A 16,313-nucleotide genomic window follows, 5' to 3' on the forward strand; every position below is an offset into this window, starting at 1 on the left:
TTTTCATGTTCGTCTATACATATAGAGACCGCCGTCTTGTGGCTAACGTGGGATCCGCTCAAGGACCTGCCCGGTTTAGGTAATATCTAATGCGTTCCCCAACAGGGGGGTCATTTTCGGAGGAGAAACTATGCGTTTTTGGGACCTCCGCGCTCCCTGGAACCTCTTAATGGGTCCAAGTGAGTGCTATGGCAATCCGTGCTTACACCATCTGACAGTCATTTTCTCGCTTCGTTTTACTCCAGAATTATTGTGCGGACGGATATTTGTAGATTCACGCAGTAGGCATGTGAAAAGCACAACTTGTACCATTTGCTCCCAGGACTTCTGATGACCAAAGACCTACCAGAAGGAGGGGCAGTTGTTTTTTTATTTGTTTAATGTACAAAGAGCATAAAAAAATTAATAATGTTGATCAAAGTAGAAACAAATTTAGAATTAATCTTATCAAAATTTTCAGCCTAATACAGCGCCAAACCGACGAAGAATGATAACAACACCATTCTCGTTAAACTCATCAACTGAACCCGTTTTCCGGCATTCTCTATCTGCACTGGGAATAGACAGCTTCCTGTAGAAGCATTTACGGTTGTAAGCATCCCTGTCCCATGGAAATCACATGCTTGAACATCCTGATCTTGCATTTGGAAATACATATTATAGGCGTATGATATATTCCCATAATAATCCAAGTGGTTGCAAGATGATCCGTAGCCTAATGCCGTGCAATCTCCTAATGAGCATGCATAACTCAAGTCGTCCAGCACAGTATCTGTTTTGTTTTGTTCTTTGTTAAAAACACACCATTGTTTAGTCAAATACTGAACTCCTTGAGCTGTTATCAAGTACTTTTCTTGTCCTTGCCCTGTGAGATCCATTGCAAACTTTGGTTTTCCATCGTATCGAAAAATCCCCCAGTGTCGTTCGAATGGTCCAGGCGCAATACTTTTTTGATCTTCATCGAATAAACTGAAGAGATAAACATCCAAATGACCTGGCCTTAATGGAGTTCCTTTTTTACTGCTTGCCATCTTTTTTAGTAATCCACTGTAGAACTTCTTAGCAAGGCCGACAGTTGCAAATTTATTTCCATCCGTTGGCCAACCAATTTCACCTACAACTATCTTCAAATTGGGAACACCAGCTTTGGTTAATGCCCAAACTAGAGTGTCATAATTGGCATCGAAAACATTAGTGTACTGCACGCCTTTATCGATGATTGATTTCCCTCCGCCATCAAAAAATGCTAATTCAAAAGGGAAGTTTGGGTTTTGGTAGAGACTAAGAAATGGGTAGATGTTAACGATGAACGGTGCGTTATTGTCGTGGAGGAATTTAACGATTTGGTGCATAAGATCCTTAATGTCACTTCGGAACTGACCTTCCGAGGGTGTATCGTTTGCAGATTCGTAGACATCTGCATTCTGAGGGATACTAGCTTTGATCTTGTCACCATAACCGTGCTCGTTAAGAGCTCTCTGGATGTTCTGTAATGCTGGGAATGTTGTTTTCAAGTTAGAACCGTTATACGCCGATAGGAATGGTTCATTTCCAACAGCAACGTACCTACAGATGTTCATTAACCCAAAATGTCAATTTACATTCCAAAAAAACAACAACTAACATCTGGCCAATCTCCTTGAATTTTAACACCCAAGGTGAGCTAGGCGCTCGCCTAGGCGTCCAAGGGGCGCCTAGCTAGTAAAACGCCCCAAGGCGAAAACATGTGAGCAATTATTTATTTTTTCCTGGGCGCCTAACACAACATAGCCAACGGGTTTCGACCTTAGGTCTAGCCACGGATCACACCTTGTGTTTCAAAAGAGAAGACAAGATGGCAGTTTCCCTAGCAAAACAGGTCAGTTCGCAAAAATCTAAAACACAGCCGGCTGTAATGTAAAGGAATCTGCATTTTCACTTACTTGATGTTGACACCGCCATCCTTGATATGTTGAGAAATGTTTTGTTGGACCCAATCTTTAGCATGATCATATTTGCCAAAATGCGCCAACTTGTCATTAGGAATTGCAACCATAACTTCAATATCAGTCCCAGCAAATGCCTTGACAGTCCAGTTATCTGATTCAAACAATTTAACTTTCTTAATTCCATTAGCTTTTATCATTTCAACAACTGTTGATGGCAACATATGATGCGATGACATTCCTCCCCAATTCACACCCAAACTTATTGTCTCTGCTGCATTGGATGTGGCTGCCGAGACCCATAACACGCAAATGCAGGATAAGAACCCCCACATTAGGGTCTCGTCCTGACCCATGCTGCTATCACACTTCACGTAGAAAAAGAGATAATTTGAGAGAGATCAATCAAAGAGATAAAAGAGATGGAATGTAGATTAGAAAATGATGTTTTAAGAGAAGAAATCTGAAGAAGATTGAATATTGTTGGATGAATTAGGATTTGAGGTTTGTTTTCTTTCTCTTGTCGTAAGAAAATGTGTTGGTTGGAATTAAATCTTAACCAAAATTAGAGGAGAAAGGAGTGGATTATTTCTCATCCATGAATTTAACAGATAGACAAAATATAACCAGATGTTTTTTTGGTACCTAGTTTGCTGAAAAAACCTACTATCATTTTTCCGCGTAAATGTAAATGTAGTCCTCTCTGTATACAACAAAAGTAAAACACACACAACTAATTTGCATTATTATTATCTCATATCATCAAATCTTTAATAATAATATCTCATTCGTTCATTTAACGGGTTGTCTACACGTGTTTGCTACGGGTCAGATCTTATTCATGAGTCATGCTGTGACGAGATCATCCTCGCGACAACTTCCATAAAAGTACATCTTATATCCACTGGATGTTATAACAAAGATTTGTTTGTATCACAAGAAAACACATAAGAAATATATGTATTTATATTTTTTTCTCTAGTTATATTTTTATAGTTACGTCCCTTTATTTAAGAATCCTATTATTGGGGCTTGAATTTTTTGGAATTTGGGGGCTTTATATGCTATGTAACATCCTTAGGGAAATAAGGGGACCTAATTTTTATGAAAAGTCAAATATACCCTTGACCACTATTATACCTAAAATCAAAACTAAATTAAATTTCTAAACTAAAATTAATTCACCCAACCCTTTTTCTTTTTCTTCTTCTTCTTCTCAAAATCAAACGAAACCTTGAATTTTTTTTTAATCAAATCTCCATCGATTTTCAAAAATGTTTATTAAGATTTATTCTCAATATGACAAGATCATGACGATTTGGATCATCATAGACTTGTTATGATTCTATTGTTTATGAAGGTGTTGAACCACAAATTGAAGATTGAAGATTAGGTGAATGAATCTGTCCAAACACAATTAAATCCTCCAGAATGCTAAGAATTCAAAAACCCACCATTTATTTTGTCTTTAAATTGGTTTAACGGGTAAGATTGAAGAATTTAGGGTTTAGGAAAACTGGTTCTGGGAGAATTACGGCTAGGAGTTCTTTTCGACCTAGCCGTAAATGTGTAGAAACGGTTGGACTCAAAGAACTCCCAACCGTAAAATAACTATCACTGTTGAGACTTTTCTAGCCGTTAATTGTTCTGTATCTGTATAAAACAAGGAAAAATTTCCAAAATCGGCTGGGAATTCCTAACAGTAACCGTAGGTTCCCAGCAGTTCTATTAGTTTCCCAGCCGTGAAGTTTTGTGTCGGTCGGGTCGGAAAGTTTTCCTATTTTTGCTTAATCATGAATTTTATCACTAAACTGATTTCAATTTACAGTTACAAAAAGCCCACACCCAGGCAAAGAAAAAATAGAAACTGAGCCCATAACATAAGCCCAACTACAAAAATACAAAAAAACAACCAAGACCTGCAAAAACAAAAAACTACAGAAATAGATTTATTTAAAATCTGAAATACAAATTATCTTCATTCTCCAGGTTCCTTAGCCACTGAGGCTTTTCTTCATAGTACTGCACCTCTCCCGTACTGAGCAATACACCTCTCTTGGCCATTTTGTCAGCTGAGAAATTTACCTCTCTATATGATTGCCTGAATGATATTGCAGGAATGCACATCTTAATCTTGATCCATTTGTTCAACACTATCCAAGGAATCTTGTTGTTCATGAAAGCCAGCACCACAACTTTTGAATCCAAACTAAAACATACATCTACCAATTTTTTTGTGATAGCCCACTCACCAGCAACAATCAATGCCATGACTTCTGCCAAGTAATTTGGTGCAATCCCCAATCCACCTGAAGTTGCTCCCATGTAATCTCCATATTGATTTCTTGCAATAAATCCAATTCCTGCTAGACCTGGATTCGCTTTGGAGGCACCATCACATCATGTTAAAATTTGATTCTGAGCAGGGTATTTAAAGAATACTTGTTTCACTCTGGTATCATGGACTTGAATTCCTGAAACTCCAAAGAATAACAGTATAAGCAAATCATACATTGTCCCCCATCTTTTGCCTTTCATTCTAAAACCGCATTCCTTTGCACATCTTGTAATTTTTATTTTAAGCTTGTCTACTGATGGAGTTGCATCTTCATAAATAACTGAGTTTCTTGTAAACCACAACTCAACCATGACATTGAAAGCACATATATACCATACCTCCTTGATTGCAGGACTTTTCCTTTTAGCAAAAGACAAAATTTCATCAAAATTTATGGGACTGGGACAATGAAAGATACCACTCAGCCAATGCCACACAGTTTCATTGAATTCACAATGCCATAAAACATGCTCCATTGTATCCTGATCTTTACCACACAAATAGCATTTAGATACTGTGGAGAAACCTTTTTTCCTTATTGTTTCTTCAGTTGCACATGCACCCCTTAGTATTTTCCATAGATTTGTAGATGTGTAAGGGTGAATGCAAGGTTGCCATACCTGCTTAGTCCATGACACTCCCTCATAATTTTTTCTGATCATTTGAGCAGCATTTGATACAGAGAAAGTTCCAACTCTATCCTTGTCCCATATTCTTCTATCTTTCTCCCCCATCAAAACTGGCAATTCTGCAACATCAAAATAATGCCACATTTCTGCAGGGATGCACCATTCACCATTTTGAATTAGGTCCTTGACTTTCATTTCACTATTTTGCAGAATATAGTCATCTTCAATATGCATCTCAATCAAAGCAGATTCTTTCACCCATTTGTCTTTCAATACTGAAATGCTTGTTCCATCCCCAACAATCCACCTACTACCTTCTTGTATCTCAGTAATTACCCATTTAAGTCCTGGTCAAATTGAGGATTATTTATGATATTTTATCCAGGGGGATTTTGTGTTTCCCCTTCAATATAAATAGCTAATCTGCATTACCCCCTTTTTAGATCCAAAATTGGCAAAACCCGCTTTTTGTTATACCTGCCGTTAAAACCCCTTGATTGTGCTCGTACAACTCACTTGTGTATTAATTAATTAAAATTTAACAAGCAGAGTGCACGTGCGTTGCACGTTGGTCAACCTTAAAAAAAAATTATAACGGAGGTGCCCGCTAGACTCATAAACAGTTTTACCGAGTACCATCCCGATAAGAAATTCAATGGAATCTGGGACTCCCTGTATACCGGTAATAATGGTTCTTCTTTTTCCATCTCCCTTACGGAATCATAGTCGAAAATACTGTCGCTAAATTTAGCATTTTTCAAAGACCGATGCTAAACTCATCTCTAAAGTTCCTGAGAAAAACCTCAAGAGCACATCTATAGGCAGTTTAGCAACCTATCTAGCATTGCGATGTGTGTGGATAAAATGGGCCAATCAATTTATACGAAGATTTATTGTCGGTAAACTCAACATTTTTGGAAAAATAATGTGGTAAGTGTATTGCACCTAATGAAAAAGTACTCTCCCAAACGTGGCATCAAAGGAACATAGGTAACACGTGCTGGAGCGGCAGTTCCTCAACTCTAATGTTTTATGCACTTTCTTGTCTCTCTAATCTCATTTCCATTCTCCATTCCTTTTCTTGTTTCTTTTTTTTTGGTTTTTTTTTTGAGTGATCGCTCGTTATCTGGAGTAATTTCATAGATAGGTACTCATTAGCTTTCGGAGATCGAGATGGGAACTCGGGGTGAGGGTGGGGGTGGGGGAAATTCTCTCTACAAAGCTACCAATACCGCCTACAGTTAAGTTATCAAAACAGTTGTGTCCTACTACAACTGAGGAGAAAGAGTTTATGTCAAAGGTTCCCTATGCTAATGTAGTAGGTTCTTTGATGTATGCTATGGTTTGTACTCGTCCGGATATTGCACAAGCTGTTGGTTTAGTTAGTCGTTATATGGCTAATCCTGGGAGAACACATTGTTATGCGGTGAAGGGAATTTTGAGATATCTTAATGGGACATTGGATATTGGTTTAGTGTTTGAGAAGGAGCAGAATTTCAAGGTCTGTGGATTTGTTGATTCTGATTATGCGGGTGATAGAGATAAGTATCGTTCTACTTCGGGGTATTGTTTTACATTGAGTGGAGGACCTATCAGTTGGAGGTCTATGTTACAATCAATCGTAGCTTTGTCTACTACGGAGGTAGAGTATATTGTTGTGACAGAGGCTGTTAAGGAAGCATTATGGCTTCGTGGTTTAGTTAAAGACTTGGGGATTATACAACGTAGTGTTGTTGTGAACTGTGATAGTCAAAGTGCTATTCATTTAGCTAAGAACCAAGTTTATCATGCACGCACCAAGAATATTGATATTCGTTATCATAAGGTTCGAGAAGTGGTTGATAACGGGTTAGTACAACTATTGAAGGTTGATACTTAAGGTAATCCAGCAGATATGTTGACGAAAGTCGTTCCGAAGGTCAAGTTTGAGAAGTGTCTCAGCTTGATCAGTGTTGCTCATTGTTAATCCCCTAGGGGCATTAGAGGCTACAGTTAACTTGTGAAGATCAATCTCAGTTTGGTGGAAACATCGTCAAGGTGGAGAATTGTTATGTTTTCGATGTTTTAGGAAGGTTCCAGAATTTTCTAGAATTTTCTAGGTGTTTCCTTATTTTGGTATATCTAGAGGTTTCCTGTTTTAGTTAAACTCAAGGTTTCCTTTCTTAGTTATGTTTAGGTTTCCTAGTATAACTCAAATACTTGGAAGACAAGTTTGTAACCTATATAAATAGGTGTACAAGTCTTAAGGAAAAACACACAGCACAATTTAGATAAGAGTTCTCATACCTAGAGAATTTTAGGGTTTAGAGCGTTTTGTTCTAAAGAATTATTTTGGTGTTTGTGAACAGCAATTTGCTGCTCATAGTTTGGGATTTAATTCTCTGTAATTCGTACTAATAATAAGAGTTGATCGTAGCCGTTTGTGGACGTAGGCACAATGCCAAACCACGTTAAATCTTGTGTCTTTCTTGTTTCCTTTGGTGCATCTTATTTTCTGTTTTCTTTAGTTCTACGTGATCCAAACAACTAGTGTCTTGTGAAGAGGTTAATTCTAAGGTATTAATCCTAACAACAATCACCTTCCCATGATGCTTGAATAATTTTTAAAAAGACAGGATGAGTGGTCCAAACAGGTTGATATCTGAATGGAATATTATGTGGTTTATCACTCTGAGTAACACCTCCTAATAATGCTCCATGATCAGATGCACCTCTAACTCCTACCTTATAACACCAATTATCATATTTCCCCAACCATTGTAGATTATAAAAAGCTCTGTCCAAGTCACATAAAATTCTCTTTTTTCCCACTCTGTTATTACGCCATGAGAATTGAATTCCAGTTCTAGGAGCTTGAATTAGATTACAAGTTTCTATGCAATCCCTGAAATCCTGCATTCAAACTTTTAGAGGTTGCCTTCCACCTTTTTTTCATCACAAGATAGAACCACATTAAAATCTCTTATCACCAACCATGGTAATTTCATCTCATTTATATTTTTCAGCTCTTCCCATAAACTTCTTCTATCAATTGTAAGGCAAGCAACATTAATCCCTGTGACTAAAACATCCCCAACCTTCACTGTTATTGATTGTCTTGTAGAAGATACCACTGAAGGAGTAGATAAACAAGAATGCCAGAAAATCCATATATTTCCCTTTACAGAATCACTAGAATTATGAATAATCATTTTGTTCATACCAAATAAATTCAGCTGTTTTATGATACTTTTAGAAGCTCTTACTTTAGTTTCTGAAATCCACAAAAGAGAAGGACCAAATTGTTGTACTAAACTTCTTAGTTTGTCTTTGGTTTGAATTCTTTTCAAACCTCTGACATTTCAATAGACAACTCTCATAGAGATTGAGGAGTTTGAGAAGCATTAGAGCTTCCCACAACATAATTATTACCAACTGAATTATTTGCTTGTTTTCTAGTAATAACATTTGGAGCAGTTTTAGTTGTTTTTCCTTTAGTAGGTCTACTAATAACTTTAGAAATTACCTTCTCTTGTTTACCAGCTACCTCTATCAGAGCATTAAATTTACTTGGGAAGCAAAAATCTTACCACCAGTTGTACCATCTATTTGCACATTAGGCATTCTTGCCTTAGCTGCTTTACCAGAAACATCTTTCCATTCACCTTTTCTCCAAATTAGAATTAATATTTGATAAAACTTGAGCTGTAATCACTTTAGCAGATTCATCTATTGTTATTGGAGTAATAATTTGTATAGAGGGAATACTACTGCCAACATCTAGCAGTTTCTCAACAGAAAGACTTGGAAAATCTTGAATAGAATCTAAGTTACCATTAAAACCCATAGTACCTTCAGTATTGGATTCCAGTTGTCCACTAAATGGGATCAAAACGTTAGTACTTACTTCTTCCTGTAATCCTTGTTCTTCTTGAAGATGATTATTGATTTATTGAGGAGGAGGACAAATATCAAAACCCATTGTATTTTGAGGTGGAGCTTTCTTTGAAGTATATCTCCATTGTTGTTGAGTTGGAACATTCTGTGATTTTTCCTTCTGTGCTTGCTCTCTTCTCTTAATTTTACATTCTGCTACATAATGCCCAATCATTTTGCAGTGATTATAGAATTTAGGAACATTAGATACTCTAACTGCCTGTTCAAATTTACCATATTTTGATTCAATCCAAACTTTATTAGGAATTGCTTTTGATAAATCAATTTCAATCAAGATGCTAGCATAGTACCCAATTTCTTTCTTCAGAGTCATATCATCTACACGAATTGGTCTTCCAATTGCACTACCCATTGTCATCAGTATATTCTCCTTCTAGTATTCAATACTTAGTCCTGGGAATACAACCCAAACAAAAGCAGAAGAAGTTTTTTGAAGCTCAGGTTGAAAATCTCGCTCGTAATATCTGAGTCTAAGAACTTGAGATTTAACCTCCCAGAAACCTTCATAAATGTATTTCATGTCCACACGATTCTCTAATTTGATAATGAAAAAACCTTTACTAATTGGAATAATTTGACATTTACCACTAAGCTTCCGTTGTTTTCTCAAGTTTGCTTCTGCAACTGTCAATTTCAATTTGACAAGATCCAATCTACTTATTAAGCTAAACTTTCATCAATTACCACATTTGAAATAAAACACAGGAGCCGAATTGTTTGGTGGAACCCAAGTATAACCAGATCAGATATTTTTTGCAATCTCATATTCTGACTGAAACTTTGAATTTTCCGACATATTTATGTCAGATTTCAATATTTAAATAAATCATTACGAACGTTTATTCACCTGAAGTGATTATATGTAACAGTAATCTAATTAATTCAGGCGAAGTACTGAAACCAGAGATCGAGAAGAAAATTTCGCTCGATTCAGTCGCCGAGTTGTAGAGCTTGACTCGGTCAAGTTTGGAAAAAGTTGGCTTAAAATCATGATTGGAAAGTTTTCCCAGCCGTGAAGTTTTGTGTCGGTCGGGTTGGATAGTTTTCTCAGCCGTTATGATTTATGTCGGTTGGGTTGGAAAGTTTTCCTAGCCGTTATGATTTATGTCGGCTGGGTTGGAAAGCTTTCCCAGCCGTCGGTTGGCAAACGGATAGGTTGTGTATTGCTTCCTAACCGTAATTGTCTGAATGAATGTTTCTCTATTCTTATATAATTGTGTCATTTTTGGGAACCAATACATAATAGCATAAGCTTTCATAACATTTTTCAGTGAAACGAAAAGGAATACATATTTCATAGCATAAGCTTTCATTACATTGCAAACATGGGTCATAATAATAGTGGAAGAAGTCACCGTAGATACTTTGTTCCAAGACATGATACCAAGCATGAAGTTCAAACTTCTTGCCATGGACATCCTCATAATCAGCTTCGGCCATCTCCCACTGAAAAAGCAAAATAATTTTAAGTCGGTTTTACATAAAACAATTTTTGATGGGCCAATTATTGACAAACTTACTCTTTGTGCACGTGGCATATTAAAATCGATGGAACTACCAAGCCGTAAACACCATATACATTCATGAAAAATTAAAATTCCAAGACGTAAACCACTAAAAATTGAAAATCAGATGTTTCCTGGCCGTAATTCTCCAACTGCATTGAATTTGAGTTAATGCGTTTAGTTTTTCGGGGAACGACTAGTTTTTGGAAAAGCTAGCCGTGGGGTCATTTTTTTCTATTAAATGACCCTTCTCCAACTAAGAATTTCTGCAAAAACACACTCCCTCCATCTCTCTCTCACAATTGTTGCAAAAAAAGGAAGAAACATGGTTACTCCGTACACCACCGAAGAAGATATGACAATCGTTAGAGCGACGCTCACGGTGAGAAAGCATGACAAAAATCAAGGCATTAACGCGGGAGAAAGTGATGATTCTCAATGGAACTGTATATTTATGGTCTCTGTGGCCATAGATGGTATTTAAAATGGAAGATCGATGAACCAAATAAAGGATAGGTTCAAGGAGATTTACCTAGAAATGGAAGTTTTTAGGGTGCAATTGGCACGGGTGAAGGAGATGAGTCCCTAAATGTCCCTTTTCAATAGAGTGAGTATGTGCAAGTTTTCTAATCAAGTAAGTAAGTTTTGAATAAAATACTAAATTTACTTTGATTTGTTTTTTAGATCGCCCGTGCTCTTGGCCGTTACCAAGCTATTCGTCGCAAGGAATTTGAGCATGAGAAATGCTATTGGATCACGAGAGAGTTTATTGAGATTTACAACTACCCTTGACTATTTAAGTGTATTGCTCCATGTTTTATTTTTTGCATTTGGGTATAACTATTGAATGTAACGTGGCCTAGCCAAATTATGTAATAGTAACATTATTGATGAATGGAAAGTGAAAAATTTGATATAATACGACAACAAAATTTACAAAACCAACCATAGTAACGATTGGGTTTACCAACCGCAACTAGCCGTAATTATGGGAATCGCAGTTAACGGCCAGAATATCCTGTCGTAACCTGTTAAATCTCAATCGAAAAACCAGCTTCCAAACCGATATCGTAATTACGGTTGAGAAACTATAGGAACCCAGCCGATATGTGGTTTATGATTTGGTCGTGGTCCATTATTCAAACTGTAAATTTGAATTTTCAGTTTCTATGGTCAAAACGGCTAGGTCGTTTTGCATTAAAACCTAGCCGAAAATACTTGAAAAATTATGAAACTATTTCTTTTGAGAATTGAACAAACATAAAACAAAATAGACCAAAACGGTTTTTCATTCATTGAATCGGAAAAGCATACATATTTCATTATTGATAAGATAGATCATAACAATCAAAATAAACCCTTATTTGTATCGGTCAAAATCATAGGTAGTATTTTCTAAGATGCGATAGCTATCATTTTATTGAAACTCTTTCCCATGAACTGCCTCATATTGGCGGTGAGCCCTCGACCACTATGGAAACAAATACGATATGTTAGATAATGTTATATAGTGTTACTTAATCTTATCGCACTTGGCATTGTGGGATTGACTTCCTTTTGGTCTTTCATTTCCTTTTTGAAATCTTCGCATTCTTCAAAGACTTTCTCGAATCTCTCCTTAACGCTTGCCAAAATTCTTCCATTATGATTTCCTTTTAGTGCAACAAAAACTATGAAAACACGGTTCCAAAAAGACAAGGATGTTTGATCCACATCAATGTCTAGATCTTCATCATGTTGTCTGACCGTCGCCCATGCTCTAACAATCGCAGAATCTTCTTCATTGGTGTAGGGAGTCACCATAGTGTTTTTTCTTCTTTTTTTGGATGGGAAATAGATGAGAATGAATATGAGAGCTTATAACTAGAATTTGGGTGAGAAAGAGATGATATAATGGTCTCCTTTTACAGGGGTTAATGACAACGGTTAATTGTTTTTGAAAACTAGCTGTTGAGAGTGTTCATGCATTTAATGCATTGGTTGAGAGTGTTCAGGCCTACCAATGTCTAGGTATCTCAACCGTGTTTACTATTTACGGCTGGGTTTTCATCCGTGATTGAGACACAAGTGTCTCTGGATAAGTATTCGGCCAGGAGTTCATACTAACCCAGCCGTAAATTAGTACTACGGCCAGAAGTTCTTACTAACCCAGTCGTAAGTTTGTATTACGGCTAGAACATCTTATTAACGAACCGTAAAAGCTCTCTAACTGCTGGAACGACAACATTTTACCATCCGTAAGGCGTAAAAAACTCATATTTTTTCCAGTTCTTAAAGGATTTGAATCAATGGAAATTTCTAATGGGGGTTGATTACAAGGTGTTCTAGACTAGTTTCAGGATAGGTTTCATCAGTTTTTCTTCAAAGTTTTCAAAAAAGTTCATCAAAATCACCCTTCTTCTTCTTTTAAATCAATTTTTTTTTTGATTCTCAAGAAATTAATCACTAAATTAGTATAATCCATTTGGTAACCGTAATTAGTTTACTTAATAACCATAATTATCACTAATCAAATCGAGGGTATATTGGGCATTATGTAAAATAGAGGATAAGGGGTTATCAAAACCACTATTTCATGACCCACTAATCCCCCCAAAAACCAATCCCCCTATAGCCCCAATAATAGGATTCTTTGTATTTGCTTCTTATTGTCCCTCAAACTCATTTGTAATGGGAATATGAATCCTTAACTTCACTTTTTTCTATCATACTTTAACTACATATGATAGTTTTACCCAATGTCGATCACTTGTAGGGTCTAGATAAAAATGATCTCAATGTTTTTGTTAATCTTCTAGGCATATAGTTAGCGATACAATTTTTATGGAAAAATCATGTGAAGCGATCAAACAGGAGTGATAGTATTTTCTGATTGCTTCGAAAGTGGATACTATTCTTTGATTATATATTTTAGAGCATCTCCAATGCTAGAGGTCAAGATAATCCTATGTGGAGATCTTATTCAGGGATACAAAGTAATATTTGAGACCTCCACAAATGAGGCCGTTTATTTCTTAAATGTTCTCCAGGGATACCAAGTAATCTTTGGTATAACATCCAACGGATATAAGGTGCACCCTTATAAAAGATGTCACAAGGTGATCTCGTCACAACACGAATCTCTTATTCATTTTAAGTTTCACCGAGAAAGTTTAAAGATTATGTCTCCATAATCTTTCTATTTTCCACCCCACATAATTTTTAAAGTAAATATATCTTTTGATTATAATTTTTCCTATTTAGGCCTATTTTTATGTGCCAGTCAAAACACTCAGTATATCACGTTTGCATCCTTTATGGATATGGTAAAGTGGTAAACGTAAGTGGCTAAGTCTCAAGTTTTGTTGTGTCTTTAATTTTAGTTTCCGCAATTACAATTGTTGTTTTAGTTATAGTTAAACATCGACGTTAATCCAAACACTTGGGTTGATCCTTTAGTAATGTTCCGTTTTAGACTTACTGTTAGAGCATAGCTCGGTTGAACCCATCAAGCGTTGGTATGTCAAGTTTGGTTGTCATATTTTAGTGAATCAAAACTCATCTAAGAGTCGCTTGATTACGTACTAGATACAAATTCGTATAGGTTAGACTAGAGAGTCTAGGAATATTGAGACATACAAGTATTACTCGAAGACCTGAAGAACATGAAGAAGTAACGAGCTACAACGACGACATCATCCTTCCTCTTGAGGTTAATAATATTGACTTGAATTGTTTCATTCGTATCTTTCAAGTCGTGCTATATTGAAAACATAACTGCGAAGCAGTGAATGAATATTTTACTCTAGTAGTGAGACATGATCATATGATCATAGTATTAAGGAATTAGACTACGAAGTATAACGCTTATCTTTTTAACTTCGTAGATATGACATCGACAGAATCTTATGAATGCTGTTATGATTATGAGAAGGGATATTATGACTTTGGGTCCCAATTTTGTGACCAGTGTTGTGTTTGGGTCTTTGAAAATTTCAAATTAGAGTTTGGGTCCCAGGACTTAAGTCGATCGTCCAAAAGGGAGTTAAATAATCGAAATTACTAACTTAAATTCAACTTTTCATTTATTTACTATATATATCCTCATCTCCTTTGTTTTAGTACCGTCTGTTTTTATTCTTCTTTGAGGTAATTTATCAAACATATGGCGTGCCGTTTTTGGAGCTCGAGAAGGTGACTTCAGCTGGTTTTATGAGGCTCCTTTTATAGATTTTCAACCCTGTAAGCTCGAATTTGAGTACAACTCAAAATCGTAAACATCCATAAACTGAAGTTTCTAATATATCAATCATTCAACACCATTTTAACTTCATTAGTGAACGGTACCAAACATCACATTCTTCCTTCTTTAAAACTTGCTTAAAACTCGAATTTGTCAATTTGAACCAGTCTCGCTAAGACCCTTCAATGAAAATAGGCTAAACACGTAATTTCTCAGCCTAATTTCAGTTGAAAGTGAGTGACTTGATTAATCTCTTTATAGAGAAGCTTTAACCGATCAAATCTTCTATAATCTGTAACACCATTACAACCAGCTTTCGCTAGATATAAACAAAATTCACAACCTAAACCAGTTGTACATATCCCATTGATTTAATCTTTCTCTATTTTATTAATCTCTTTATAGAGAAAAACGAAGTTTAAAGAAAAATATTTTTTGTAATGGTCAAACGGTCAACGTAAGTCTTGGGACCCAAACTCTAATTTGAAAATTTCTAGGACCCAAACGCACCACTGGTCACAAAGATGGGACCCAAAATCAAAATATGCCTTATGAGAATGGGTAAAGGTGAAGATTTCATCCTAGGAAACAATGTTTTACATTCGTTTAAAGGAAGTACATTCATGAACTTGTTTTATGAATCAAAAGGGAAATCCCTAGGCTTATTGGTATGGCTATTCATTGCAAATCTTTGGATTATCAATATGTGTGAGATGGTATAACCGATCGTAACTTGTTATGTATCTTGGTACAACTAATCACAATGCCTGACTTATGATTTGGTATGACTAGTTTTGATTAATTAGTGTAACCGATCCTAAGTAATCACCTGAGATGGTATGATCGATATTTGTAATTGGTGTGACCGATCCTATTAATTGATGTGATCGACCACAAAGAGTTGTGTAATCGATCCTTGTAATTTGTAGTTGCAGGAAATCCTACAACACACCCCTTGTACTATCATGACTAGGGCTCTCAATGGGTACCCATTACCCGGACCCGGAACCGGACCCGGTATATTTGGGTCCGGTTCCGGGTCCTAAGGTTGGACCCATTAGCTACTTAGGACCCGGCGGGTAATTACCCGATTGGACCCGAATTTAAACGGGTCCAAACGGGTAATACCCGTTGGGTACCCGCGGGTATCGGGTACCCGTTTATTCATTCTTTTATTCATGTTTTTAGCAAAATTACAAGTATTTTTGCTAGTTTTAGCTTTGATATTTTACTCATTTAAATTTTTTCTCTTACATTTAACCTTTATTTAGTACATTAATAAGAAATAATAATAATTTTTTATAAAAATTACTTAAATCCAAGCCAAAAAGAGAAATATATTAAGTTTTTGAGATTTTTTAAATAGTTTTATTAAGACCCAATGGGTACCCGGAACCGACGGGTACCCGGGTATTTAAACGGGTCCGGTTCTGGGTCCACAAGTTTAGGAACCGGACCCGGAACCGTTAGGAACCGGACCCGACCATTATAAGTAGGATCCGGGTCCGGGTCTAGTGATACCCGGGAGGACCCGGACCCGTTGACACCCCTAATCATGACTATGATTTCTAGATCTAAACTTATTTGATATGAAAATAAAGATAAAAGTGCTAAAATTATAAAGAGAGACGCAAGATTTACGTGGTTCGATCAATGTGATCTACATCCACGGGGTTAGGTTTCACTATGATTGTTTGTAATTACATATGAATTACAATTGAGACTCCATTAATGAGTATTTGGAGCTCTTGGTTGAAG

General features: G+C 36.4%; 1 protein-coding gene across 1 annotated transcript; it reads right to left on the reverse strand.

Moving 5' to 3' along the window:
• Positions 1 to 288: 288 nt before the first annotated feature.
• Positions 289 to 2,425, reverse strand: LOC113357231 (glucan endo-1,3-beta-glucosidase 8-like). Its single transcript, XM_026600571.1, has 2 exons — positions 1,923 to 2,425; positions 289 to 1,566 (listed from the first exon to the last, which is right to left on the reverse strand). The coding sequence occupies exons 1-2, from the start codon at positions 2,279 to 2,281 to the stop codon at positions 462 to 464; spliced, it is 1,464 nt and encodes a 487-aa protein (XP_026456356.1). The 5' UTR covers positions 2,282 to 2,425; the 3' UTR covers positions 289 to 461.
• Between the last annotated feature and the right edge of the window lie 13,888 nt (positions 2,426 to 16,313).

This window comes from Papaver somniferum, chromosome 3 (assembly GCF_003573695.1).
Source record: "Papaver somniferum cultivar HN1 chromosome 3, ASM357369v1, whole genome shotgun sequence".
NCBI lineage: Eukaryota > Viridiplantae > Streptophyta > Magnoliopsida > Ranunculales > Papaveraceae > Papaver > Papaver somniferum.

Bases quoted from the DNA above. Each gene is read 5' to 3' on its own strand.
- LOC113357231 (XM_026600571.1), bottom strand. From the start codon at position 2,281: ATGGGTCAGGACGAGACCCTAATGTGGGGGTTCTTATCCTGCATTTGC. The intron at 1,567-1,922 runs GTAAGTGAAAAT...GAACATCTGTAG, and splicing joins GATGGCGGTGTCAACATCAA to GTACGTTGCTGTTGGAAATG.